A 25234-nucleotide genomic window follows, 5' to 3' on the forward strand; every position below is an offset into this window, starting at 1 on the left:
AGCGCGGAGTGGATAGATCGCGGCATCGGGCGTGCCTGTCGACCGCCGTAACCCCAAAGTAAACCCAAGGAAACCCCCCGATGTCACGGGGAGGCCCTGATGACATAAGCGTTGCATATCTGATAAGCCCGATAACTTTAACTCCGCGCTGTCTCCGGCCAGTCACTTACCATCGCCTCTGCCTCCGTTATTCTCTTGCACGTTCTTTCTGCCTCTTCTCTCGAGTACTCGCGGCCTCTATATCCTTGAGCAGACCTACCTCTTCTGCGCTCTATTATCTTACTGCACTTTTGGTCTTTTGGTTTGTGAGCGATCAAGTCTATCTATAGACCACATTCTGTTGTCTAGGTTACAGTGTTATCGAACACCGCCGCCCGTTGACCGACCGCATCATCGAAAGACTCATGTCTTAGATTTTTAACTGCTAGCTTGCTTGTCACGGAGTATTTGGGGAGCGAGGGTCTAAGAGAATTTCCTCAACAATAATCATGGCACAGAAAATCGATTTCAACGCCCTCAGGGCCCGTACTATGGGATCAGGGAACGATGAGGAAGCAGTCACAGTTGACACACGGGGTCTGATTTCCAAAGTCCTTGCGCGCTACTCTGGGAAATGGTACGTCTGTACCCGTGGCATATGAAGTAATAGCGACGTTTACTAAAGCGGGATACATAGGACCGTTTTACGAGAGATGATACAGAATGCAGCTGATGCTAACGCCACGAAAGTAACGATCAAGTTCGAAACGCTACCGTCTACGACGGTCCCACTACCTCCAGCTGCCGACGAGAGCACTTTGATCAAGCACACTATATCCAATCATACTCTCAAGCGTCTTCTGATATCGAACAATGGCCTCCCCTTTAGTGAGAAGGATTGGGCAAGGCTAAAGCGCATTGCTGATGGCAACCCGGATGAGACCAAAATTGGCGCATTCGGAGTCGGCTTCTACAGTGTATTCGATGACTGCGAAGAGCCCTTCGTGTCATCTGGGAAGGAGGCCATGGCCTTCTATTGGAAAGGGAACGCTCTCTTTACTCGTCGATTACAGCTGGATGAGGACGCCAATCCCGAGACTACATTCGTTCTAGATTACCGCAATGATACGTCACCGATCCCCTCATTGATGCAACTATGTCAGTTTCTGTCCAGCAGCCTTACATTCGTAAGTCTGGAGGGTATAGAACTATGGTTGGACGACTGGAATCTCTTGCGACTCACGAAGAAGACTGCCCCAAGCGTCAATCTAAGCATTCCGAGGGATATTGAAACTAAAACGCCGCAAGGCCTGATGAAAATTCAGAATGTCACTCGAGAGGTTGCTCAGGTTGATGCTTCATGGATGCGCGTTATCGAGTGGAACCCTAATGCCAGCATCTTTCGGGAAGGGCTCAGAGATACCACGGGTTCCTTGCGTACCTTCTTCTCCAAGCTCACAGGCCAGAGTGCCCCCGAAAAGCCAGCGAGGCCCGAACAACAGGATAATTCCACTGACACCGGAGAGATGACCAAGACCTTAACCGCTTCGGTCTTTCTACATATTAACACCGCCAGCCTCCAAGCTTCCGTCAGTCAGTCTTTGAGCAGCGAACTTGAACGAGCTACGCGAAAACCTCCCCCTAAGCGATCCACCATCGCCATCCTGACCCCATCATATGATACGACTTTAGCTTCTGGTGCTTCTGGCCTACAGTCAGAGGTCCTTTCCTCCATTCTACCTTCTAAAGGTGGCAGGGTCTTCATAGGTTTTCCAACCCATCAAACAACGGGTCTCAATGCCCATATCTCTGCTCCTTCCGTCATTCCTACAGTGGAGCGCGAAAGTATTGATCTCAATACTCGCTACATTAGCAAGTGGAATTTGGAAATGTTGAGGGCCGCCGGAATTGTTTGCCGGATCGCCTGGACTGCCGAAATGGCGTCCATCAAAGCTAGGATATCTTCTGGGAAGGAGTCCTCGAAATCCATGAAGGTACGGAAGGATGACATAGCAGGTGTTCTTCCGGAAGCCATCCATACTGCAAAGCAGTTCGTATTCCGTGAATCGACGCCATCATCACTTCTTGGGCAAACTATCGAAGACGCATTCTGGACGTGTAACAAGAGTGCATCCATTGAGGTCCTTTCAACATGCGGTGTTATCCAGAGCCATCAGGTACGCCTTGCCCCGAGGGATCTCAGCTTCATGGATTCGATACCAGTCCTGCCTGATGAGTTCTATTCGGGTGCGAGGGAGTTCGTTAAGAAACTGACGGATTTCGGTTTGGTTACCGATATTACGGTCTCCGACATCAAACGCGAACTTGAAACCACCACACTACGGTCCAGTCAGGCTGCTGAATTCCTTCCTTGGTTAGGTCAAAGGGCTGCCTCGGGCCAGCTCGATCTATATTCCATCCAAAGCTTGCTGAGTGTAGCAGTGGCAAATGAAGAGGATGAGAGCAGCCCCCAGAATAGATTGATTGTTTTTGGAAGCATCGAAAGTTATTTAAGTCCTCAGAAGATACCCGTCAATTTGCCTGTTCCCCCCACTGTGGCGCCTTTCAAATTCACTAAGTCTCTAGGGAAGCAGGAGTTGGAGGCTTTAGGTTGGACGGAGCTTCAGATAGTTCCGTGGGTGCGTTGGCTAGTCTGCAATTCTGCTAACCGAAATCTCCTGCCCTTGGATCAGGATATCACACAGAGTCCCTCGTTCTCTGCTCAGGTCTTGCCGGTTCTTTCGAAGCAATGGGAGTATCTAAGCCAAACAGCGAAACAATCAGTGATCACTCAGTTACAATCACATACTGTGATACCAACTAAACTAGGAATGAAGATGCCTCCCGAGACCTATTTCTCTTCTGTACGGTTGTTTGATGACCTTCCCGTCATACATGGCCTAAATGGAGTTAAAGAGAAATTCCTGGCAGCGCTTGGCGTTCGTAAGACAGTCGAGCTCGGTGTCATCTTCGATCGTCTTCTCGATACTACGGAAGCACCCGATGGTCCTAACAATAATCAGAGGAAATGGAGTCACGTCGATTTGATACGATATCTAGCTTCCGTGCGCGATGACATCCCTGCGAATGATATCAAACGACTGAAAAACACCAGCTTATGCACTGCCGAACAGAGTGACGGCAGTGGAAATGGTGATCTTAAAGCAGCGAATCGCAAGCGCTATAAGATATTTGAGTTGTTCGAACCGAAGGACTCGCTCAGGGCTCTGGGTTTGCCTATCATTGAATGGCCAGGTCGGTATCAGCCCAGTAGCAACGAAGGAAGGTTTCTGTCAATGTTGGGACTCAGGAGCTTCCCGTCAGCTTCTGAGCTTGTCCAAATCATGGCTAAGGCAGCCGTGGATGGTAATTGGGTTCTCCACACAAAAGCGATGTCATACTATATCGCCGAGTTTCATACAAGTGGCTATGCGATGTTCGACTGCGGTACAGTGAATGTTCCGTTCCTGCCCGTGGAAGGATCGCAGGGGTTGACTGTCCCGAGTAAATGCTACACTGATGATGGTGCCACCTTGTTTGGGTTCGCAATCCTTCGCACGGATCTGCATCCTCATGCTTCCAAGTTTGGGGTTAAACAACATCCCGCTCTGAGCGAATGCATCGATTGCCTTGTACGTCAGCCACCGTCCACGAAGCGCGACGCAAGGGTCATATTTAAGTATCTAGCCGGGCGGGTGTCAGAACTGAGTGGGCGGGATATAGATCGTGTTGGCAGTGCGCAGGTAGTCCCCGTCTCGACTACGCAGGATGAGATGGAAAAGAAAGTTGTGCGTCGTGTAGCACCCAGGCTTTGTTATCTTGGTGACGGTGAGGATTACAAAGACATTTTCGATTTCGTCGACTTTGGTCAAGAGGCGAACCTTTTCCTCATGGCCGTCGGATCCAAACGTGAGCCCACTAAGGTGGAAATTGCACGCATGCTTGTAAAAGAACCAGCAAGGATATCAGCCTCTTTCCAAAGTGCTGACAAATATCTCAAACTGCTGAGGACACTTGCCGAGCATGTCTCAACCTTGAAGAAGGACCGCGAACTGTTTCAGGAAATGAAGAGGTCGGCCTTCCTGCTCGCAAGCAGGGATATCACTTCCCTGGCACAGGAGCAAGCTGCCAAGGATGATCACCTGTCTGACGATGAGGAGGAAGATCAAAGCATTAAGGAATGGACTTTGACTGTTGCGAAGGACGCAGTCGTGGTGGATGATTTCCAGAGCTTCAATCTTTTCAAGGAGCATATACTCGCAGCGCCTCAGGAAGAATTGCTAGAGAACTTCTATCAGTCTCTGGGGGCTCAACCGTTGAGCGGCCTTGTCGAAGAGCGTGCTCACTGGGGCGCTGTAGCTGCCGACCAACGTCCAGCCGCCAAATTGCAAAAGCTGATCAATGAACGCTCGCGGCTGTTCTTACATGACCAGTCTCCTGATCTGATCCGGCATGATGTGCGGTGGCTAGAGAAGCATTTGCAAGTGCAGGTGGTGCATTCCATCTCTCTAACTCGCTCTCTCAAGGGTCGTCGGATATCCCACACGCAAAAACGAAGCGCAATCATCACTCAACAGGGAAGAGACTGGCTCTTGTGGATCTGCCCGGGCAAGTATGATCTTTACGAGATCAGCCAGGCTCTGGTCCACCTAATCCTTGTTCGGCCGAAGCTCCATTCAACCCTTACCTTGGAGATGCTGCTGAAGACTGATCTGCTGGAACTCAAGACTCGCGGGTACAACGTGGAGCGTATTCTTAAACAAAAGGCACACGAAGCCAGGATGGCAGAGGACAGGCGGCAGAAGCAGTTGGAAGAGGAGCGTCAACGTCTGCAAGAGAGAGAAGCTGCGTGGGCCAAGGAACAAGCTCAGATACAAGCACAACCTCATCAAGTTCAAGACGAGCGAGAGCAGTTAATGCCGGGAGACTTCCCTGACTCGCCGTCGGGCAAGAACAGCACCCGTGACATCCAGCCGGACACACCTGACCAAACCCAAGATCGCCGACCACGCGGGTTCTTCGCCAACCTCTCCAAGCGATTTGGGCTCGAGGGCAATCGATCGCCCTTCAATGCTGTCAACGGAGAGTCATCTCAGCCCTCCCGTTCTGAATCCTCAGAGACTGCCACCCCACCGCCGCCTTACTCTGCCGAAGATCCTCAGAAGACTCGCTCGGAAGCTCCTGTCACTGTCAATTCACCCCATCGACTTCAGTCGGAGCTGCTCTCCGCCATCCAGGCGTGTCGGCCCCATGGATCTTCTGATGTTTATAGCCGGCCTGAGACGAACCAGATCACCGAGAAGAAATCCTACTGTGACGAAAAGCCCAGTCATGATCTAGAGTTTGTCGCGACACTTGCCTGTGGGATTCACGTATTATTTGTGAAGAATCTCCCGGATCGCAGTCAATTCTTAGCCAAGAATAGCGTCGGCATTAATGTCTTTGCTTCGATGTTAATGGATTGTGCTGGGGTATTCTCGCTCCGGTCAGACATCCTCAGTATCTTCTATGATCCTGGGGGCAAAACGATCGCCTTTAACCGGGCGGGCAGTGTATTCTGCAATTACTTCTACTTCCAACAGCTCCACGAGAAGCAACTGCTTGCAAACCCGACTGCCGACCGAGCGGATGCACTTGTATACTGGTGGGTGATCCTATGCCACGAACTGGCTCATAACCTGGTGGGAGACCATAGCTCTGCCCACAGTTACTATACGTAAGTTTTCTCCCGCAATAGCCTCGTTCCTGTTAGTTACTCTTGATAACATGACTTACAATGTTTCTAGCGAAAGCTTTGTTGCGCAATATTTCCCCAAGATAACAGCCAAGCTCGCGAGCGCAGGTAGAGCTGCTCCAGAACCGAGTGGCTAGTCCAGCAACGTGTTCGGATTTGGAAGGATTTCTTGTAAATCAATCTAATTACAGACGGCCAGGCGCCGACATGTACATATTACGAGACAGCTAGTCACTCTAATATTTCATCAAATTTCTCTCAGTGTGTACTCTGTAGTGTCCCAACCGTTCCATTCGGGCTATAGCCAGTGATGCAAACCGGACAAACACCGGCATTACCTCCGCGGAGAGATGCGCGGGCCTTCGATCTTCTTGATCTCTCCAGAGCTCCCAATTCTGCTACGTCGTCTCTACTGTAGCAATCTCTGACGATTTTCAAAGCGAGAAACACTCTTCGGACGGCGATCTCATGGCGGGCACACCCGATGCCTCCATGGAGGAAATCCTCTGGCGGTCCCCGCCCCACGTCCAGATGATGGGAGGATACCTCCACTCCAACAACAGTACGAGATTCAGCTCCCATTAACGACAAAAGTGGCCAACTAATACTCTTAATGCGTGCGCAGTTCTTTTCTACTTTGCAGAGTCGCCATTCTTTGACCCAACATCCAACAACGCCTCACTTGCCATCCAAGCAAACTACAATGAAGCTTTCCGGCACTTTGTCGAGACGCGCGAGGCCTTCGAGGGCCGTTTGAAGACTATGCAGGGCTTGGAATTCGTGGTTTCATATGATCCCATCCAGGCAGCAGCACAATCTGATGGTCGATTTGCGCACGAGCCGTCAAACATTTGGGTGATTCGCAAGCAGAACCGGCGCAAGAGGACCGGCTTGGAAGATGAGGTGGTAGTTTTATCAACGTACTTTATCGTCGGAGACTGCATCTACATGGCCCCGTCGGTTGCGAGTGTTGTGGGGAACCGCATCGTACGTCAATTCTTTCCTGTGACTTTGCTTCCAAGACATTCTCTAGTGCCGATGCTAACTCCGACTTCTTGCGCAGCTGTCCGCAGTTACGTCTCTCACCAGCTTGCTAAAGACAGCATCTACACTACCTACCTTCACCCCGTCCCATGGCCATACCTATATGCCGCCTGCGCTCAAACAAGCCGACGCAAGTCAACCTGGCACGCAGTCGCAGCAGAGTAAGGAGAACACCCCATTACCGGATGCCGATGCAGCTGGCAAGGCCTCGCTCGTTGGCTCTTCACAGGTGGTCGGCACTGGTTCCAGCCTGCAAGACACACGGACACTCGCAGAGTCATTCAATCTGCTCCGAAGGTATGGGGAGGAGTTCATGGACGAGCATCCGTTGGTGGGAGAGCCTGGATCGTTCATCCTATCCCGTGTCAATGACACAGACCGAACCTCAGCAGCGAAACCACCAGCCCCTGCCGCGAAGGTTGGAACGCCGCAGGTCCGGGTTGATACGCCAGGGAAGGGATCAGAGAAGGGGGCGACGCCATCAGGATCCGAAGAGAATAAGATGCGGAAGAAGAAAACTAAGGTTGGCAGTTGAAGTGGAAGGACAGTTTAATGATACCCTAATGATTATGAGAGCAGGATTCTCTCATCCCAATTCCATTCTAGACCTGGATAGCCAGATATCTTAACCAATCTACAATTGCAGCTGGCTATTAACATCAGCTCCTTCTTTTTTCCAGCTTATTTTTATAGACCTTTTTCTGTAACCAAACAAGGACAGCAAAGCAACCCCGCACGGCCACCAAATCCAATCCCAGTGACAGTCAACAAGTATCTCTGACTCATATCACATCCTCATTGCAAACTTTCCTTTTACTCGCATTCTATGAAAACCCAGCTGAGATTTCCATCCCCATCATGACTACTACCGCCACTTTATTCCCCAGTGTTTTGTGCAGTCTGTCCGCATTCGGATCCAGAACCGCAGCTTCAAGAAACCGGTTACATCACTGCACCGACATCTTGAACCATTGAGCTCGGGGCAAAACCCCTATTGAACTTCTCTTTTCGATACTGAAAAACCGACAAGAGCGAGTTTGTGTCTTCTTCATCAGTAGCAAGTAGATTCAAGAAGTTCAACGACATCATGAGCTCCGCGAATGGGACTAAGCCCGCAGTGGTCTGCGTATTGTAAGTCACCGACATATTATCATATCATTTTATATAGTGTTTCGTCCCCCTCGCCCCGCATTCATACTTAATATCATACCAACCATCACCACCACCACCACCACCACGCACCAACATAATGATCTACCAAACTGACCAACCCATTACAGCTGCGGCTCCGTGTCCGGCACCAACCCCCGCCACATGGAAGCCGCGCGCCAACTCGCGTACGAATTCCACAAGAATAACATCCACCTCGTGTACGGGGGCGGCACAGCAGGTCTAATGGGCACGATAGCCCGCGAGCTGGTCAAACTCTCTGGCCCGCAAGCCGTGCACGGTGTGATTCCGCGCGCATTAGTAAAGGTAGAACCGGGATACGACAATGCAACGGAACATCCCTCCCCAGACACAGACACAGACCCAAGTGCAGGAGTCCAGCAAGCGCGGTCCGGCAAGGACGCGGAAAGAATCATTCCAGCCGCTAGTACTACTACCAATGGCAATACTACGAAGACAAAGGAGTCTATGTTCAAGGAATCCGAGTACGGGACGACCACGATCGTGGCGGATATGCATGCGCGAAAGCGGCTTATGGCGACGAAGGTGCAGGAGGGAGGGCCTGGGAGTGGGTTTGTGGCGTTGGCGGGGGGGTTTGGGACGATTGAGGAGGTGATGGAGATGACGACGTGGAATCAGTTGGGGATTCATGGGGCTGGGGTGGTGGTGGTTAATGTGGATGGGTATTGGGATGGGGTGTTGGCGTGGGTGAGGAAGGCCGTGCAGGAGGGGTATATTGGGGAGGAGAATGGGGGGATTCTCGTCGAGGTGAATGATGTTAAGGATGTTTGGCCAAGGTTGAAGGGGTATAGGGTTAGTAATGGGAGGATGAGGTTGAATTGGGGGGAGGAATAGGTCTTATCTGGTGGTTGGTTGCAAGGTTAGTCGTAGATGTGGCTGAGCCGAGTCAGGGTAGTATATATATCAATGGTATCAGGTATGGGAAACGTGATATTATTCCGGAATCGTGACTATCAAATCAATGATGTATCTGTTGCATCTTGCTGCTCTTATGAATCAACTTCCATTGTCTCCTCTTCTTTCGTCTCGCCCGCATCCGCCTGCTCCAGTGCCTCCAGCAGGGGCACCAGCTGCTGCCCCTCGTACAGCTTGAAGCTCTCGATCTTCCCGGAGGCACCATCGCCCGCAAGCCCCACCACACCCACAGATGTGTTGTCCACCGTCAGCTCCTTGTCCTGAGACAGGGATTCCTTGAGTGCCCGCAGGCCGTGCGTGATGAGCTCATCGCGCGACGTGGACTCCAACTTGTCCAGGTTCCGCTCCAGGTAGGTCCGAGCCATCTGGGAGCGGGCTCCGATGGCGCATGCCACCATCTCGTGGGTCATACCAGAGGGTTGGAATTCGAAGAGGTGCGGGCCGGAGTCGTCGACACCGGCGACAAGCAGACCGACACCGTAGGGGCGCTTGCCATAATGTTGAGTGTTCGTTTGGGCGCGGTCGCCGATCTGACTGACAATGCGGTCGACGGGGAGCGGACGGCCGTAGGTCATGCGGGAGCTGAGCGACTGCTGCTTCATGAAGTTGGAGAGCACCCGAGCGTCCGATGCCAGACCGGCGATGGCGATGCCCATGTGGGAGTCGACTTCGATGATCTTCTTCTGGTACGAGGAGAGCTCTTCGGCATTACGCTGGAGATATTCCTGTCAGCTAGATGTGCCCCGAGGAGAGAAAAGAGCCAGGAGATAAGTGGGATGTCGAACCTTGAGGCCGACCAGCACGGCATGTGTCTTGTTGACGAGTCCCACCACGACGGAACCTTGCTTCACGGCTTCTTGTGCATATTCGACTTGGAAGATCCGGCCTTGCGGGGAGCTGTAAAGAGCTTCGTTAGTAATATGAAAAGACTAGGAAAGACAAAGCTTTATTCCGGTGGATGATGGAGCTTGGGGAGATCCATACAAGGTGACCGCATCGTTGTCGTAGTTGTTTCTGAACATGGCGGAAGCTTGGGTAGGAGAGACTCGGAAGGGGGATGAGTAGGCGTCTCTGTCAGTTCAATGGAAGAGACCAGGGAGGATATTGAGTCTCAACAGGGAAAATAGAGGAATCAAGGCGATGAAGTAGGGAGCAGGAGTGGATGGGAGAGAGATATGGAGCTGGAGGGCAGGCAGAGAAGCACTGACGCGGTAGTACTGAGAGTAACTCATGCTTAAGGCTAAGCTCTCACTGCTTGGCTGGCCCGCTGCCTCAGGCCGCCCGCCCCATCATCCACTTCCGCTGCACGTCACTGCTTTCCATCCATTCATTCCATTCCAATCTCCTGCTTCATCCAGGCTCTGGCCGTCCTCGGTTTGCGGTGCTCCTCTCGTCGCCATTCCGTCTTACTACCCATGCTATTTTGACTCTGCTATCTTTCCCACAAGCTTTACTAGTCAAGCTTCGTTGGTGCGAAGCTCCTCCCACTTCTGCCTGTTGTCCTGGACCTGAACGGTCCTACTCCGCAATCATGACCGCCGGACTCAAGACGATCATCGCCCTCTCCTTTGTATGTCTTCTTGGGAGCTAGAATGATGCTTCTTTACTTCTGCTGCTTTAGACTCATGCTAATTGTTATCCCGGCATAGGTTCTCGCCATTGGCTTCCTGCTTGTTATCCTGTCATCGGCGCTCTGGCACAACTTCCTCCCACTGGTCGTCGTTGCGACTTACGTGGTTGCTCCCCTGCCCAACTGGATCTGCTCGCGATGCGCAAACCCCGATGATTTTATGGACAGCTCTGGCAATGCTGCTGCTGATTTTGGTCGTTTCCTGACGGGCTTCCTGGTGCTGATGGGTATTGGTGAGTGGATTTCTCGGCTAGGCGGGCCAGGTCGGCGGTCGCATTCATCCCTACCATTGAAGGCGACTGCAGACTGTGCTGCGACTGGAGATATATGCCCTTGTTTCTTCCTGACTCTCTCGATCCACGGCTGACCATAATCGCTTCACTAGCCCTCCCCGCCGTTCTTGCGCACAGCGGCGCTATCGAGATCCCCGCCATGATCATGTCCATCATTGGCGGTCTGTTGATCTACGGAACCATCATCAGTTTCTCCATGTTCTTCAGGGAACAGGAAGACTTCTAAATTGCCATGCGCACCGATATCTGCAAGACCAGATTTCGCATTGGATACCCGCTCGCAGATTGTTGATCGACCTTTTGAAGCAAGCCGCTTTCCATGTTCTTGACCAATGCACCTTTATGAGACATCGTTTTGATTTGACGTATGCTAGGCGTACTGATGTGCTTTTTGATGCCCCGGGAGTCGCTGTTGATTTCACTCTCGTTGTTCAATGATACGATTGATGTACTATAGCCAGTACGAGGTTATATAGAAACTCTGCCAGTGCAGTGTGATACATTCCTTTATCCAGATGCATAAACCCATACCTCCATCTCTTTCCATTCATCTTTGGAGATGCCGATGTCTTCCGATCTGTAATTGTGCCCAGATACCGGTCACGTGGGGGCGCGCCGCCTTGGGCGCGTCGTGTAAAATTACCCGCGCCGACTGGTGAATGAACATCCAACAATGATCTGATAACCTCATCACAAGTACGAGTAATATGTGAACGAGTTATCCCTCGTCCTTCTAACATGAATGTATGGTCCGGCACAATATCGCTGGATGGAGGCACACAACTCCAAGGTGAGCCCCGACGTCCACCTGGCTACATTCACCTACTCATCACCAAAGCTAGGCCTACAATTAATTGACCGATCGTCAAACTGGCAATCAGACATTGGCAGAGACTCCGCGCTCAGTCTTCGCTGTTTCGTTAACCCGTCCCTCATACCACTCTATGCGCGATGTGGTCCCAACCTCGAACTCCACACGAATAGCCCGCAGACCTCGCAATGGCTGAAGGACAAGCTGACGGGCACTATCTGGTTGGAAGATGATGATCTGGATCGGATCCAGACCCTACAATGCCCAATTGGGCTGCTCGTGGGCATTGACAATGATGGGCGGACAAAGACCTCTGAAGCCAACACGACCGATCTCTTAATACATGGGATGTTATCCATGACGACTTCCTATGAACGACCGCCCACCCCGCCTGTCTCTTCACCGGAACTAGACCACCAGCCGTCCCATGTTGTTAGACAAGAACTGAGAATATACGCCACTCCGATCTCTGCACATCTCATTGCCAAAACTCAGTCTCTCCCATCTCCACAAGATACCGATGGCCACGGCCGATCCCCTCAGTTCCTCCCGGACATTCGCTCGCCAAGCCCCAAGCGCAGACGTGTAGCAACGCTCTTTGAATCGGTGGCCCAGCATCATAAAAGGGTGCGGCAGAAGGGAGGTGAGGCTGTATCGCAATTAATGGCACGATCACTTTCCCAGTCGTCCCAGCAACTGCAAGGTCTTCGGGTCAAACGAGAGTCAGAGGAGCCTTCTCTCCCCCAGTTGGACCGGATTGCCTCACAACGATCCCGGTCTGTATCTATCGGGGCGAATCTCAACTCCAAGCTTCTGGGAGCTCGGACGGAGCAGTCGCGGCCTAGCAGCAGACGGGGCTACGTGCGCGAACTTAACTCACGGCGAGGCACGCCAAACCCCTTTGTGGAGTCATCATTACGAAAGGAAAGAGAACTGTCCCCGGAATTACCATCTGAAGGAAAAATCGAGTCTCCAGCTGCACCCAAGGATACAGAAACCATCATTACTGAGAATAAAAACACGATAACACGGACAATCCTGACCTGCATGCGGCTTTATGGCTTCAACCGTGCTACAACGCGCTCTGCGAGCTCGAGCAGGCCGCAAACCGGGACCGGTAGCCACGATATGGCCCCTGCAAATGGGGAGGATATTTCCAACACCGATGAAGATGAATTTAAGGCTATGTACCATGCGACCTATCGCGCATCAACCTTTGCACTGCGGAAGTATCTGAAAGAGCCGTCTCCAGGCGAAGACGGCTCGCCGAATAAGCCACCTTTGTTGGAGAAGGGGAAAGCAATGACGTACATCGATGAGTTTTTGAAACTGTTTTGTGAAGAGAATTGAGTCTGTCTGGCACAGATAACGAGTGATGAGTTACGAAGTATATAGCATAGCGAGATTATTTGAAACCAGGAAGCTATCAATGTTTACCCAAGGTGTATTTCGCATCGTCGCAGCATGGTATACGTGCCACAATCAAGGAAACAATCATACCATACTACTTTATGTGAATTTACTTTTGAGCATGTAGAATATGCAAGAAAAATAACTGCATGACAGATTTCCTCTCAAATTGAGTTGTAGATAGTAGATAGCATAGATCGGGCAGGTGATTTTCCGGCCCCGGCACTGCATCATCGCCGGCTTCCCCGAACAGCTCCAACCAACCCGCCGAACCAGCCATACGGTGATACCATCTTCAGTGCTGGCACACACTCCATCTCCCGGAATCACATCTCGCTCATACTACAAATATACTGGTATCACAATGGACGTCTCCAACAACCGTCTTTTCCGCTGGTCTAAGCCAGAATGGCTTAACAACTCCGCCGTGCGCAACGCAGGCGTCTACACCTCCGGCGCACTGGTAAGCAAGCTCCCATCGTCACCACCACCATCAAGCAACACAACCCACTCACATGGCAGTAGTTCTCCCTGGGTTTCTTCTTCCTCATCGACGCCGCCGCTTTCTCCCACAGCGCCCGCAACGGCTCCTTCGTGCACGTCAAGTTCGTCGACTGGATTCCCGGTATCTGCTCCGCGCTCGGAATGCTCGTTATCAATTCGATTGAGAAGTCGCGTCTTCATGCCGATAGCTTTAGTTATAGTGGAAGTGGGGTCGCTTGGAAGGCGAGGTTTGTGCTGTTCTTGGGGTTTGCGTTGCTCGCGGGTGGTCTGGCAGGCAGTGTGGTTAGTATTTACCTGCATATCTACCCTACCTTGTTGCCCTTAATCTGTTGTTTGGGGTACTGGGGTCGCTGGTGGGGAGTGGAGTGGTTAGGCTAACTGATGGGAATATAGACGGTCATGGTACTTAAGTACCTGATCCAGGGATATCCCCTTCCGACACTTTACTTTGGTATTGCGAACGTTATTGCGAATGGACTGGTTATGCTGAGGTGTGTATTCTGCCATATGTTCTTTTTTGGCAGTGCAGGAACAGATTTGCTAATGAACTCTGCGATTGCAGCACCATCGTCCTATGGATCTCCCAGAATATAGAAGATGACTACACCTACAACCTTGCTCTGTGATGGATGGATTCACCATATGAGATGAAATGGCCTATGGTTATCAGGTGTTCAGTCGTGGTACCTGTTCTTCTGTCGACTGATTGATTGATTGGCTGGTATGAGACGAAAGCGATACTTACTACTACTCCGCGACGTATTATTGTATTATGAATGTGCGCTTCTTTTGTGGTCGGTCTTTACTATTACTTCTCGTTCCTTGATGGAATCATGGAGTTCAGTTACTCGTTATGATGCTTGTCGTGTTATTGTATAAAGCAATGTCCGCATTGAGTGGTCTGCATTCTGTGCTTGTTTGGTTATTAGGTAGCTTTTGTCTTCTTTTAGCATGCTTGTTATAAATTATGATTATGGATATCTTCTTCCGGATTGAACTGTGGTTAATTGAGGGTAAAATGACGTCGCTTTCCAAGACCTGATAAATAGGCATCCATATAATCATTGCCGGCTTTGGTTTCATGATGTACTACACGGCAGGAGCCTAGCACAAATAAGTACACGCGTTGCCAAGTAAGGTTAGTTACCTATGGCTGGGGATCTCAGGCAACAAGATATACGAAGATGATTTACAGGCATCCATTGTTTATGTTTGTAAAAATGAAGTGAGATCATGTTCAATGTTTATATATTTCTTGGCAGAGGGCGCATGTCATGTCTAAGTAGCGCAGGGTATCTAATTCCAGGCAGCCATGTGGACTGCCAAGGACGGTAAATCGCATCTAGCTATGAACCATGTTCCATCTGATCTGTTTCGGATCAAGTGAGGTGGAAACCCTCCCGTCGCTTCTGAACCGTGAGCCTCAACATGATGGTGGGTGCATATCACGGCATGCCACCATTGCGCCAGAATCGTCGCTCAGCTTTGTCCAAGTCGACTGCCTAGCCTAGCCACATCATACCGGGGAAGATCATCCCTACGTATACGCGCAATGCACGTATGCCTCGAGGGCTCTGCTCTTGACATCGGCCACGTGCTGGCCAGATGACGACGAAGTAGGCTCGCTAGGCTACAGCATCTTATTAACAGTACATGTCACATATGTCGATTTGACTTTTCTTCAAGCAGAAGCCTCGACCTTGTGAGCACGCAGCTTGTCCATAAGCGCATCGACGGCATCCATGTCTCCGGCGTCGATCTTGTCACGAGAGTAGCCCTCGGGGAGGCTCTTGGTCACCTCGTCCATGGAGGGTTGGTAGTTGCGGACTGCCGAAGAGATAGCGTAGACGGCCTTCTTGCGAACAACGGGAGTGGTGTCCGTAGTGGCGATGGTGACGAGCTTCGGAAGGGCATTCAAGACGATAAGCTATTTTGGGGTATATGTTAGTTTTGTTTGGAATTTCAACGGGAAGGGGACAAATAAGACATCAATAACATACCTTATCCTGCGACTTTTCGTTGTTCTGCACAGCCGTGCCAATGCACCACGCCGCCATGCGACGCATGTCCGGTTCGTTGTGGTCAAGCAGCTCGACCAGAGGGGTCCACAGACCCAGAGGCTCCAGGTTGTTTGCGTTATCGATCGACTCGATGAGCTGTTCGAAGTTGTCGAATGCGATCAGCTTGTTCTCCAGGTCGACTTCATCGGAGCGGAGGGCTTCCATGGCGGCTTTCATCAGGTCGGCTTCGGAGGGACCGCCAAATAGCGTCGAGAGCATCTGCGGCGTGAGGCCGCGGGAGGGATCGGCGGGGGCATTGTTGCCAGAGTCGTTGTTGTTGTTGTTGTTTTCACCGGAGGATTGCTGCTCGGTAGCGGCCTTGATACTCCATTTAAGGAGACTGTTCATGTTGGGGTCCATGGTGTTGATGTGGGGGATGGTTCGGTGGTGGAGAGTAAAATTTGTGTTGGAGTTGGTGAGGTGTCTAGATGACGGCTAGATGTTGTTGGGAAAAATTAAAAGGCAGAAAGAAATATTATGTGAATTGTATCAATCACTATGAAATAATCTCTATAGCGAGAATATGGTGGTGGTGGATGTGATTGTGCAAAAGATGCGCCGGTGTTCTATGATGGTAAAGAAAAAGCGTGACGTTCTGGACGAATCGAGAGGGTTCATGCGGCTCCGACGGCCTTCCACCTCCTTCCACCGCAACGCTGACACTCAAGTCTGCGAGAGAAGGGAACAACAATTGCAGTCCTCTTTACTTTTACTTGACAGAGCCATATGCTGTATCTGCTCGGATCCTCATACTGATAGTACCTTTTCTGTATAGCTGGCTATCTTGGTCAAATCAAGACCAGCCAGCGGCGCTGCATTGTACCCCGCCATGCTCGGATAACCCCGCGATGCGGTCATACATGCCCGATATGCAGTGACTTCTGGCTGCTGTTCACCGACCGAGACATTTCTGCGCGTGGCACGAGGATACCGTTGGATGACCATGCATTCTTCACTGGCCTGCACCGCCAATGAAGATCGGCTTACGAAGAATCAACGCGGCCCTTATGCGATTGACATTCCATGGGGCGGGCATCAGTTCTGGCTAGGCTTTCTTCTTCGAAGCCCCCATTTTGGGGAGCCGGTGGGAAACGGCGGTAAAGAAATCTGACAGCGCATAGGAATTGACCGGAATCGAAGGGCATCAGTCGATCATTTCTACCTGACGTAGAATTAGGGATAGTACTACAGATATGACGGAGTCCGGAGAGAACAGCGGACACGGAGACGATCAGGCAATTGCATTATTAACTAAAGAGGATACAAATTCAGGGATAAGAAACGGCCACGCTAGAGGCTAAGGAGACACGAACGAGGGGCAAAAGAGTACGAACCCCTTAAAAGCCGGACAGACCAAGTGGTTCAGATTTAGTGAACGGGGGGGAGGATCCAGAAGCCTGAAGTTTGGACCGGTCGGGCTATGGTCATCGCCCATTCTCAGCTCTTGGTTGTTCTCTGGCCCGTCGGCTCCAAGGCGGGCAGTGCTATTATTATCCAGTCGTGGGTAAGCTAACGCCGTAGGCTATCATCATCACTACTATCATCATCATCATCATCGGGCCATGATTATTATTGTTCCAACCTTGTTCAGTGGTACACATTCGGGCTGAGCCATTGACGGCGGCAACCCTGGGTCGGGTTCAGCCCCACGAGGGTGCGCAAGTGTTTTTGCCATCGTTATTATTCCCCTCCTTCTGGTTTTCCTCCTGCCTGCTCTTTCTCAGCCCTTCGGAAGGGCCACCTCAACGGAATGTCCGGGTGAGAGGAACAGCAAGGGAAGACAAGTTGATTGATTGTAGGAAGGCCACAATCATTCTGCCTGTAGGCAACCATGGTGGGAAGGTTGACATCAGGTTGGGTGTATATAAACAATGGTAGAAGAGTACATCCACAGAAATGCATACTTCCACAACCACAATTATCTACTTTTTCCCTTGTTCTCTAAATTGTCTTGATATACATACATCGGATCTCTCTATCTCTCTCCAGCCAGATAGTACTTCTCAGCTTAGCAACAAGTACACGTTCTGGTCCCCCTTTAGCGCCCTGGGTGTATTAAAATTACCCGCTTACCTGACGAGCGGTACTCGGCGTGAAAGTGTGGCGGTGACAGCACTGGGACTAAACGGCACTAGTGCTCCCGGCGGTGCAATCAACGTTGCCGAAACACCCGGACTAGACTCGGAAAAGCCTAGAGTGGGACCCACTTCACCCCGCCTGATCCAGTCCAACCTCTCCCTTTTTCGCAGTCATTCCCCCTCCCCCTTAAGTTGGTGTGTATCTGGCGTAAAAAAGGGACCTTCCAGACTGGTTGGAAGAACGTTGACTGGTGTGTATTGCCTCTCTCCTTTCAGGTTTCCTGGTCTTGTCTCCCTCCATCCGTGACTCCGTATTCGTAGAAGTGGTGCCTACTGGAGACTTCATTAATTAAAATTGGACATTTTTCGCCCCTAATTGACCGATCATATATAGTTACTATCACAGATACTTGAGCAGCGAAGTTAGTAGTATGTGCTGACTGACTATCGCATTTCACCCCCTCCCCCTACTCACTACGTACCACCAACCAGCCAATCTGACCAGAACCAAACCAGACCAGACAAAACCAAACCAAACCAAACCAGACCAAACCCAACCTGAACCAAACCCAACCAGGCCAACCCGCACCCACTCTTGCTTTCCACCACCGCCGACTCCCTACTAACCCGACGGCCTCCATCACTTTCCACTCCTCCCCCCGTTTCCTCCCTCTCCAACCTACTTACCTCAACTCATCCCATCTCTCTTGAACTTACTACTTCCCTCTTCTCTTTCCCGTCACTCCTCCCTTCCATCTCCATCTCCATCCCACTCTTCTCTTTCTTCTCTTCGTCTCTTTTTTTATTCCCCGTAGTCCGATTCTTAATCCCACACAGTCACCATGGAAGGTAAGGGCTTCCTGCCACCTTGCGTCTTGCTCGCTTCCCAAGCTTGCTCGCTCCCCCTCCCCCCTCCGTTACCCCCCTCAACGCCCACCTTTACAACTTGGCTAACATCTATTTTTTTCCACCATCTAGAGGAAGTTGCTGCTCTCGTCATTGACAATGGGTATGTTACTCTGGGTTTTCGATGATTCTGGCGATGGATTCGTCCTGCTTGTTGTGGTTTCTCGCCAAGTTCAGGGGAGATGGTGCAAAACATATGTCCCCTTTTGGGGCTTGGTCGCGAAGATGAACTTGACTGGGATTCTCGCTGGCATTACTTGCCCACTTTCCCCGGCGTCTATGGCAAGAAACTGGGACAGCTCGATCGACTGGCCCGCGAGGCTGTGGTTTGCTCAATGATACTGACTTCTGTGTTCTCAGTTCGGGTATGTGCAAGGCCGGTTTCGCCGGTGACGATGCTCCCCGTGCCGTCTTCCGTAAGTCAAACCCCTCCTTGTCCACTGTGCTGGACGTCCTACCTACTGGCTTGATGGATTCTTCCCGCTCTTCCATGGCAATTGCCACCCATTGCGTCTTTGCGCCGGGTTGCTAGCTCATGTGGGGGCGGTGAATTACCCGCCATGTCAGCACCAGTTCGAATAGTGAACTAACTTGCGGTACAGCCTCCATTGTCGGTCGTCCCCGTCACCATGGGTAAAGCTCCCCTTTGTTCTCCCCTAATTGGCCTGCAAGGCTGGGTGATTAGTTTTGTCTAATGTCGCCCACAGTATCATGATTGGTATGGGTCAGAAGGACTCCTACGTCGGTGATGAGGCACAGTCCAAGCGTGGTATCCTTACCCTCAGATACCCCATTGAGCACGGTGTCGTCACGAACTGGGATGACATGGAGAAGATCTGGCACCACACCTTCTACAATGAACTCCGTGTCGCTCCTGAGGAGCACCCCGTCCTCTTGACCGAAGCCCCCATCAACCCTAAGTCCAACCGTGAGAAGATGACCCAGATCGTCTTCGAGACTTTCAACGCCCCCGCCTTCTACGTCTCCATCCAGGCCGTTCTGTCCCTGTACGCCTCCGGTCGTACCACCGGTATCGTTCTGGACTCTGGTGACGGTGTTACTCACGTCGTCCCCATCTACGAGGGTTTCGCCCTTCCCCACGCCATCTCCCGTGTCGACATGGCTGGTCGTGACCTGACGGATTACCTCATGAAGATCCTTGCCGAGCGTGGTTACACTTTCTCCACTACCGCTGAGCGTGAAATTGTCCGTGACATCAAGGAGAAGCTCTGCTACGTCGCTCTCGACTTCGAGCAGGAGATCCAGACCGCTTCCCAGAGCTCCAGCCTCGAGAAGTCCTACGAGCTTCCCGACGGTCAGGTCATCACCATCGGCAACGAGCGTTTCCGTGCTCCTGAGGCTCTGTTCGCTCCTAGCGTCCTGGGTCTGGAGAGCGGTGGTATCCACGAGACCACCTTCAACTCCATCATGAAGTGTGATGTTGATGTCCGTAAGGATCTGTACGGCAACATTGTCATGGTATGTCTTCAGCCTCCTTGACGAGTACGATGTTGTCCTGATTACTAACACCCCCTTTAGTCTGGTGGTACTACCATGTACCCCGGTATCTCCGACCGTATGCAGAAGGAGATCACTGCCCTTGCTCCTTCTTCCATGAAGGTCAAGATCATTGCTCCTCCCGAGCGCAAGTACTCCGTCTGGATCGGTGGTTCCATCCTGGCCTCCCTGTCCACCTTCCAGCAGATGTGGATCTCCAAGCAGGAGTACGACGAGAGCGGTCCTTCGATCGTCCACCGCAAGTGCTTCTAAGGTATGTGCTGGTCTTCCAGGGATTATATCAGATCTTGCTAACGGAGTTTCTATCTAGCTCTTGCGCGTGATCCGTTTCGTACTCTCGTATTCCCCCATGTATTAAAAAGCCCGGAGACACTGGTGACTTGCGGGCCTCTCTGACTCGCACTAGGAGGAAGATCGCCTGAAAAAGGAACTTTTATTTTAGCTGTGGAATAGAGAAGGTTTATTTTTTTTTGCAAACGCGTGTCACTACGGCAGCAGGCCACTTTTGTGGCGGCAACGAGTAAGAAAACCGGAGGGGCACGAGAAGCGGTGTAGGCGAGGGAATGTATATGGGAGGCTCTTCTTTTCCTTCAAATGTTCGACCTCGTGTGTTTGGCTCCTGTTCTCTCCTGTTGGGCCCGTTTCTTTGCCATTCTCGCCTTCGGGCTGGTTATAGCTTAAAAATGCTGCTGCGAATGTCGATCTTCTGTGGATGAGCCGGACTGCTTTTTATCTTTTGTTTTCCCTTTTCTGATTCCTGCCTGCCCATTGAGCTCGTATGACTATCTATGACCTGGTGTCTTTTCACGGCCTCAACTTGGACTCTCCGTAGGATTTTCACCAGTAATGCCTACTGTATACAACACCAGAGGAAATGAGATGGCCTAGATCTCATCCAGCCATCCCCCGGACACAATGTCAATCTGTCACAGGTAACAGAGGTCACCCAGACCGTCGACCATGATGTCATGCCAGGCCTTCTAGACCGCGGGGAATGAAACTGGAGGTGTCCGATCTGGCGACCGTTTCAGCCCAGCCCAACTAACTAGTAGTAGTAGCTACTAAGCCAAATGGGTAGTGCGATCCATAGGCTTAGTGAGAAGCTGGATACAACCCTGCGGGCGAAGGTATCGCAGGCCACGTTGTGTCTATTATCATGATTGTGATTGTCACCAGTATTCTATATAAGAGTATGTTGTATACACCACTGCCAGGAGTTGCTATACGTGTTGTTAGTAGTATTTGGTAAACGCAATGTGGTGTGTGTGCTTGAGTATGTTTGGTTCAATCTGTCAATTGGGAGTGCGGTTGTTGGATGCGTAGGCGCTATACTTACTACTTCCTACCTGTGTATAGTAGAATTAGTACTGATATACCCTTCAGAGTATAAGATTTCTGTTATTACTTTTTTGTTTTGTAGCCTGGATGAGGATAGACGCGAGTACTGATAGATACGATGGGTGATGTATGTATCTTCAGGTCGTAAGATGATTAGTTAGTATGTTGGTGGTTACTTTGTACTATGCCTGGTATGTGAGGCATATCTATAGTATAGAGTGTGAACAAACGGAGTATGTGAACAGGGGAAATATTGTATTCATTCATTCAAAACGTAACTTGATGATATCAAAATAATGCAAAAGTATAAGGAAAAATAAAAGGGGAGGAGGGATGTTCCCTCCTGCTTTTCTATGGATTTCATCTCCCAGCCCAACCCGCCGCCCACCGTGGTTTTATCTAAGTTTGACATCATATCATAACATAACTCTCTTTATCTGAAGGACTCAAATTATCATATTTACGCATCCCAGGTCTCCAGACCAGTCAGGATACAGCCCTCCTCGCCTTCCTGCTTGACCTGGAGCTCACCGATCTGGTAGACCGTCTGGCCCTCCTTCTGGAGGAGGTCGGTGATGGCACCCTCGGAGCCCTTCTCCACAGCCAGGATCATACCCACACCACAGTTGAAGGCGCGGGACATCTCCATGGCGGTGACGTTACCGTTCTGCTTCAGCCAGCGGAAGACAGGGGGCAGCTCCCAGGTGGAGACGTTGATGTGCGCGGCCAGAGTGGCGGGCAGCATACGGGGCACGTTGTCGAGCAGACCACCACCGGTGATGTGAGCGAGACCCTTGATAGCGGCGGAAGAGGTGGCCAGGGCTTTCAGGAGGGGCTTGACGTAGATGCGGGTAGGGGTGAGCAGGGCCTGGCCCAGGGTCTGGGGACCCGTGGCCGAGGGCATGGTGAAGGGAGCGGGGTCCTGGTAAGACAGACCCGAGCGCTCAACGATCTTGCGGACAAGAGAGTATCCGTTCGAGTGGGGGCCGGACGAAGCCAGGGCCAGCAGGACGTCACCAGCCTTCATGGCGGTGGTGTCGGGCAGGATAGTGCGGGCGTTGGGGCCGGTGGTGTTGATGGCACCGACGGCGGCACCGACGGCGTCGTAGGACTCATCGATGAAGAGACCGGGCATCTCTGCGGTCTCACCACCGATCAGGGCGCAGCCAGCCTGGACACAGCCCTCAGCGACACCGGAAACGAAGGCAGAGGCGGTGGGGACGTCGAGCTTGCCGCAGGAGTAGCAGTCCAGGAAGAAGAGGGGCTCCGCACCCTGGACGACCAGGTCGTTGACGTTCATGGCGACCAAATCGATACCAACGGTGTTGTGCACGCCAGCAGCGTGGGCAATCTTGAGCTTGGTGCCGACACCGTCAATGGCACCGATGAGGGTAGGGGATTCGGGGTGGTAGGCGGAGTTGGCGGCGGCCAGAGAGAAGAGACCACCGAAGCCACCGATGACGGCGTCGGTACCGGGGCGCTTGGTCTGAGCGACGGAGCTCTTGATCTTCTGGACGAGGTCATTGCCTGCATCAATAGAAACTCCGGCGGCGGCGTAGGTGAGAGACTCCTGCTGAGCAGCGGCAGCATCGCGCTGGCGGAAGGCCCGGTGGGCGATATCCTTGCGGTAGAACATGTCCTCAAAGTGGATGGTGGCGACGCCCTCGTAACTCTTGCGGACGGCCTCCTCGAGGCTGGATGCGGTGGCCGTGGAGGCAATGACACGGCCGCCAGCGGTCTGGAGCTCGTCACCGACGAGGTTGGTACCAGCGTGGAAGATCAAGGTGCCTTCGGGGGTAGGGTCCAGGGTGATCTTCTTGCCCTTGGCGTAGGAGTTGGGGTAGCCACCGGCCACGGCGATAACAGTGGTGGAGAAGTCGGGCTTGACATTGATAAAGACACCGTCGAGCCAGTGCTCGGTGCAGGCGACCATGATCTCGGCCAAGTCGGTGTCGTCGGTGAGCAGAGGGAGGAGAGTCTGAGTCTCGGGGTCACCACCGCGGACATTGTACTCGAGAACCTTGGGGCCATCCTTGGTCATCATGAGACCAGTGAAAAGGATACCAACGAAGGGGAATCCTATAGAGTAATTGTGGTCAGCGAAGGAAAGTAAACTAGAACGGATCTAGGGAAAGACGGACCATCTCTGCGCATGCCATCCACGGAGGGCTGAATGATGGAGCGGTCAATCTGAGCGAGAACCTCCGGGGAGGAGATGGGGGTCGGGGCGTAGCAACCCATGCCACCGGTGTTGGGGCCCTGGTCGCCATCGAAGATACGCTTGTGGTCCTGAGCGGCGGGAAGGGAGCGGATGGTGTAACCATCACTGAAGGTCAGGACACTGAGCTCGTCACCCTCGAGGTACTCCTCGATGACGACCTCGCTGCCGGCCTCACCGAACTGGTTCTCGACCATCATTTCACGGAGGGCCTGGTGGGCCTCCTCCTTGGTAGTGGGGATAATGACACCCTTTCCACCGGCCAGACCATCGGCCTTGATGACGACCTGGTGAGAGACGGAGTCGAGGTACTGGCGGGCAGGCTCATATTCGTAGAAGTTCTCGTAGGCGGCGGTAGGGATGTTGTGACGCTTCATGAAATCCTTGGAGAAGGTCTTGGAGCCCTCCATGCGGGCAGCGGCCTTGGAAGGACCGAAGCAGCGGATGCCAACTAGATTCGGGAAAACCACGGTCAGTTACACAAGAAACTGCGATTGTTTGTTCCATGTCAAAGGACGGACTCACCGGCCTGGAAGTAACCCTGAATACCGTCGACGAGGGGAGCCTCAGGACCGGGGACAACGAGGTTGACACCGTTCTGCTGGGCGAAAGCAACGAGACCGGGGTAATCATTGCCCTTGACATTGACGCTCTGGATCTTGCTGTCGGGACCCTGAGCAGTGCCTCCATTGCCGGGAGCGACGTAGACAATGTCGACGCGGGGAGACTGGGTCAGTTTCCAAGCCAGCGCATGTTCACGGCCGCCATTGCCGACGATGAGAACGCGCAACCGTTCCGTAGTCATGGTGAAAGGTGCAGGGTTCTCTGAGGACCTGATTGACAAAAATAAGGTCAGAGAAGAAGCACAAATGTGCGGTTAGAGGGTGGTGAGAGGAGAGGAGGAAAGAGAGGGAGAGGAAGAGAGAGTGTGGAGGAGAAGATGGAGTGGATGGAGGGGCAAGTGAAACCCCCCATTGGGATACTTTGACTCATGGTTTCTTTCGGTCAAATGCCCCAGAACAAGTCCAATTGTGGAGAGTTCCATGCAAAGAGTAAAACATTTCTTTACTTACCTCGAGACCAAACTGCACACAGAGCTAAAAGAGCGAGAATGAAGAGCGAAAGCAGCAATGGGAGCAAGCAAAGAAAACCAAACTCAACTTTGTCGCTGGGAATTTTTTTTGACTTTTTTTATCGATTGGCGGCACGGCGGGGCCAATCAATTGCACCTCCGACCCCGGATTCGGAGTACAGCAGTAGGCATGTACAGGCTAGATAGTTAGCTATTGAGTTGGATATTTGAAACATTAAATTGTGTAAGAAAGACTTATAGGGAATAACAGAGACTGAATTCTTTTCATTCTCATATCTGACACCCAAGAAGATCTCTCTCAGGTATCGAGTCGCACTATCTCAGCTATACTCCGCGGGTACTTGGGAGATTACTGGCTGGTACTTCCTGGTACTTCTTGGGTACATTGCTTGTTATCGATACCCGTTCGTATGGACAGACAAATACCACGCTGTTTCCAGTCCCGTATCTTATTTCCGTATCGATCATACCAATTACGAACAGTGTATTAGATCAACTCCCCGGGCGGTGAA

General features: G+C 51.8%; 11 protein-coding genes across 11 annotated transcripts; 8 read left to right on the forward strand and 3 right to left on the reverse strand.

Moving 5' to 3' along the window:
* The first annotated feature begins 180 nt into the window (after window positions 1–180).
* On the forward strand, window positions 181–7401 carry BO88DRAFT_437408 (histidine kinase-like ATPase domain-containing protein). Its single transcript, XM_025709620.1, has 7 exons — window positions 181–616; window positions 677–5695; window positions 5766–5821; window positions 5905–5974; window positions 6100–6275; window positions 6339–6700; window positions 6777–7401. Exons 1-7 carry the CDS (start codon window positions 489–491, stop codon window positions 7290–7292), a joined length of 6327 nt encoding a protein of 2108 aa, XP_025559886.1. The 5' UTR covers window positions 181–488; the 3' UTR covers window positions 7293–7401.
* Window positions 7402–7735: 334 nt separating this feature from the next.
* On the forward strand, window positions 7736–8782 carry BO88DRAFT_393729 (LOG family protein; the record flags this gene model as incomplete). The annotated part of the gene is made up of 2 exons (XM_025705116.1): window positions 7736–7888; window positions 8038–8782. Exons 1-2 carry the CDS (start codon window positions 7845–7847, stop codon window positions 8780–8782), a joined length of 789 nt encoding a protein of 262 aa, XP_025559887.1. The 5' UTR covers window positions 7736–7844.
* An 85-nt stretch (window positions 8783–8867) lies between these two features.
* On the reverse strand, window positions 8868–10066 carry pre5 (proteasome core particle subunit alpha 6). The gene is made up of 3 exons (XM_025707312.1): window positions 9848–10066; window positions 9649–9760; window positions 8868–9576 (listed from the first exon to the last, which is right to left on the reverse strand). The coding sequence occupies exons 1-3, from the start codon at window positions 9883–9885 to the stop codon at window positions 8938–8940; spliced, it is 789 nt and encodes a 262-aa protein (XP_025559888.1). The 5' UTR covers window positions 9886–10066; the 3' UTR covers window positions 8868–8937.
* Window positions 10067–10183: 117 nt separating this feature from the next.
* On the forward strand, window positions 10184–11315 carry BO88DRAFT_407024 (Vps55 family protein). The gene is made up of 3 exons (XM_025707313.1): window positions 10184–10433; window positions 10513–10726; window positions 10879–11315. Exons 1-3 carry the CDS (start codon window positions 10395–10397, stop codon window positions 11010–11012), a joined length of 387 nt encoding a protein of 128 aa, XP_025559889.1. The 5' UTR covers window positions 10184–10394; the 3' UTR covers window positions 11013–11315.
* Window positions 11316–11464: 149 nt separating this feature from the next.
* On the forward strand, window positions 11465–13075 carry BO88DRAFT_393738 (uncharacterized protein). The gene is made up of 2 exons (XM_025705117.1): window positions 11465–11576; window positions 11629–13075. The coding sequence occupies exons 1-2, from the start codon at window positions 11525–11527 to the stop codon at window positions 12945–12947; spliced, it is 1371 nt and encodes a 456-aa protein (XP_025559890.1). The 5' UTR covers window positions 11465–11524; the 3' UTR covers window positions 12948–13075.
* Window positions 13076–13280: 205 nt separating this feature from the next.
* On the forward strand, window positions 13281–14524 carry BO88DRAFT_407027 (UPF0220 family protein). Its single transcript, XM_025707314.1, has 4 exons — window positions 13281–13470; window positions 13533–13793; window positions 13905–14002; window positions 14074–14524. The coding sequence occupies exons 1-4, from the start codon at window positions 13372–13374 to the stop codon at window positions 14135–14137; spliced, it is 522 nt and encodes a 173-aa protein (XP_025559891.1). The 5' UTR covers window positions 13281–13371; the 3' UTR covers window positions 14138–14524.
* Window positions 14525–14740: 216 nt separating this feature from the next.
* Window positions 14741–15931, reverse strand: fes1 (Hsp70 nucleotide exchange factor FES1; the record flags this gene model as incomplete). The annotated part of the gene is made up of 2 exons (XM_025704187.1): window positions 14741–15438; window positions 15512–15931. The coding sequence occupies 2 exons, from the start codon at window positions 15929–15931 to the stop codon at window positions 15193–15195; spliced, it is 666 nt and encodes a 221-aa protein (XP_025559892.1). The 3' UTR covers window positions 14741–15192.
* A 1061-nt stretch (window positions 15932–16992) lies between these two features.
* On the forward strand, window positions 16993–18320 carry BO88DRAFT_123520 (uncharacterized protein). Its single transcript, XM_025701346.1, has 2 exons — window positions 16993–17900; window positions 18166–18320. Exons 1-2 carry the CDS (start codon window positions 17468–17470, stop codon window positions 18273–18275), a joined length of 543 nt encoding a protein of 180 aa, XP_025559893.1. The 5' UTR covers window positions 16993–17467; the 3' UTR covers window positions 18276–18320.
* Window positions 18321–18405: 85 nt separating this feature from the next.
* BO88DRAFT_407030 (uncharacterized protein) lies at window positions 18406–18691 on the forward strand. The gene has a single exon (XM_025707315.1). It carries the CDS (start codon window positions 18492–18494, stop codon window positions 18681–18683), a length of 192 nt encoding a protein of 63 aa, XP_025559894.1. The 5' UTR covers window positions 18406–18491; the 3' UTR covers window positions 18684–18691.
* Window positions 18692–19262: 571 nt separating this feature from the next.
* On the forward strand, window positions 19263–20197 carry act1 (actin ACT1). Its single transcript, XM_025707316.1, has one exon. It carries the CDS (start codon window positions 19267–19269, stop codon window positions 20053–20055), a length of 789 nt encoding a protein of 262 aa, XP_025559895.1. The 5' UTR covers window positions 19263–19266; the 3' UTR covers window positions 20056–20197.
* Window positions 20198–21682: 1485 nt separating this feature from the next.
* ade1 (bifunctional aminoimidazole ribotide synthase/glycinamide ribotide synthase) lies at window positions 21683–24763 on the reverse strand. The gene is made up of 4 exons (XM_025707317.1): window positions 24703–24763; window positions 24155–24462; window positions 23553–24080; window positions 21683–23490 (listed from the first exon to the last, which is right to left on the reverse strand). The coding sequence occupies exons 2-4, from the start codon at window positions 24432–24434 to the stop codon at window positions 21872–21874; spliced, it is 2427 nt and encodes an 808-aa protein (XP_025559896.1). The 5' UTR covers window positions 24435–24462; window positions 24703–24763; the 3' UTR covers window positions 21683–21871.
* Between the last annotated feature and the right edge of the window lie 471 nt (window positions 24764–25234).

This window comes from Aspergillus vadensis (genome assembly GCF_003184925.1).
Source record: "Aspergillus vadensis CBS 113365 unplaced genomic scaffold BO88scaffold_22, whole genome shotgun sequence".
NCBI lineage: Eukaryota > Fungi > Ascomycota > Eurotiomycetes > Eurotiales > Aspergillaceae > Aspergillus > Aspergillus vadensis.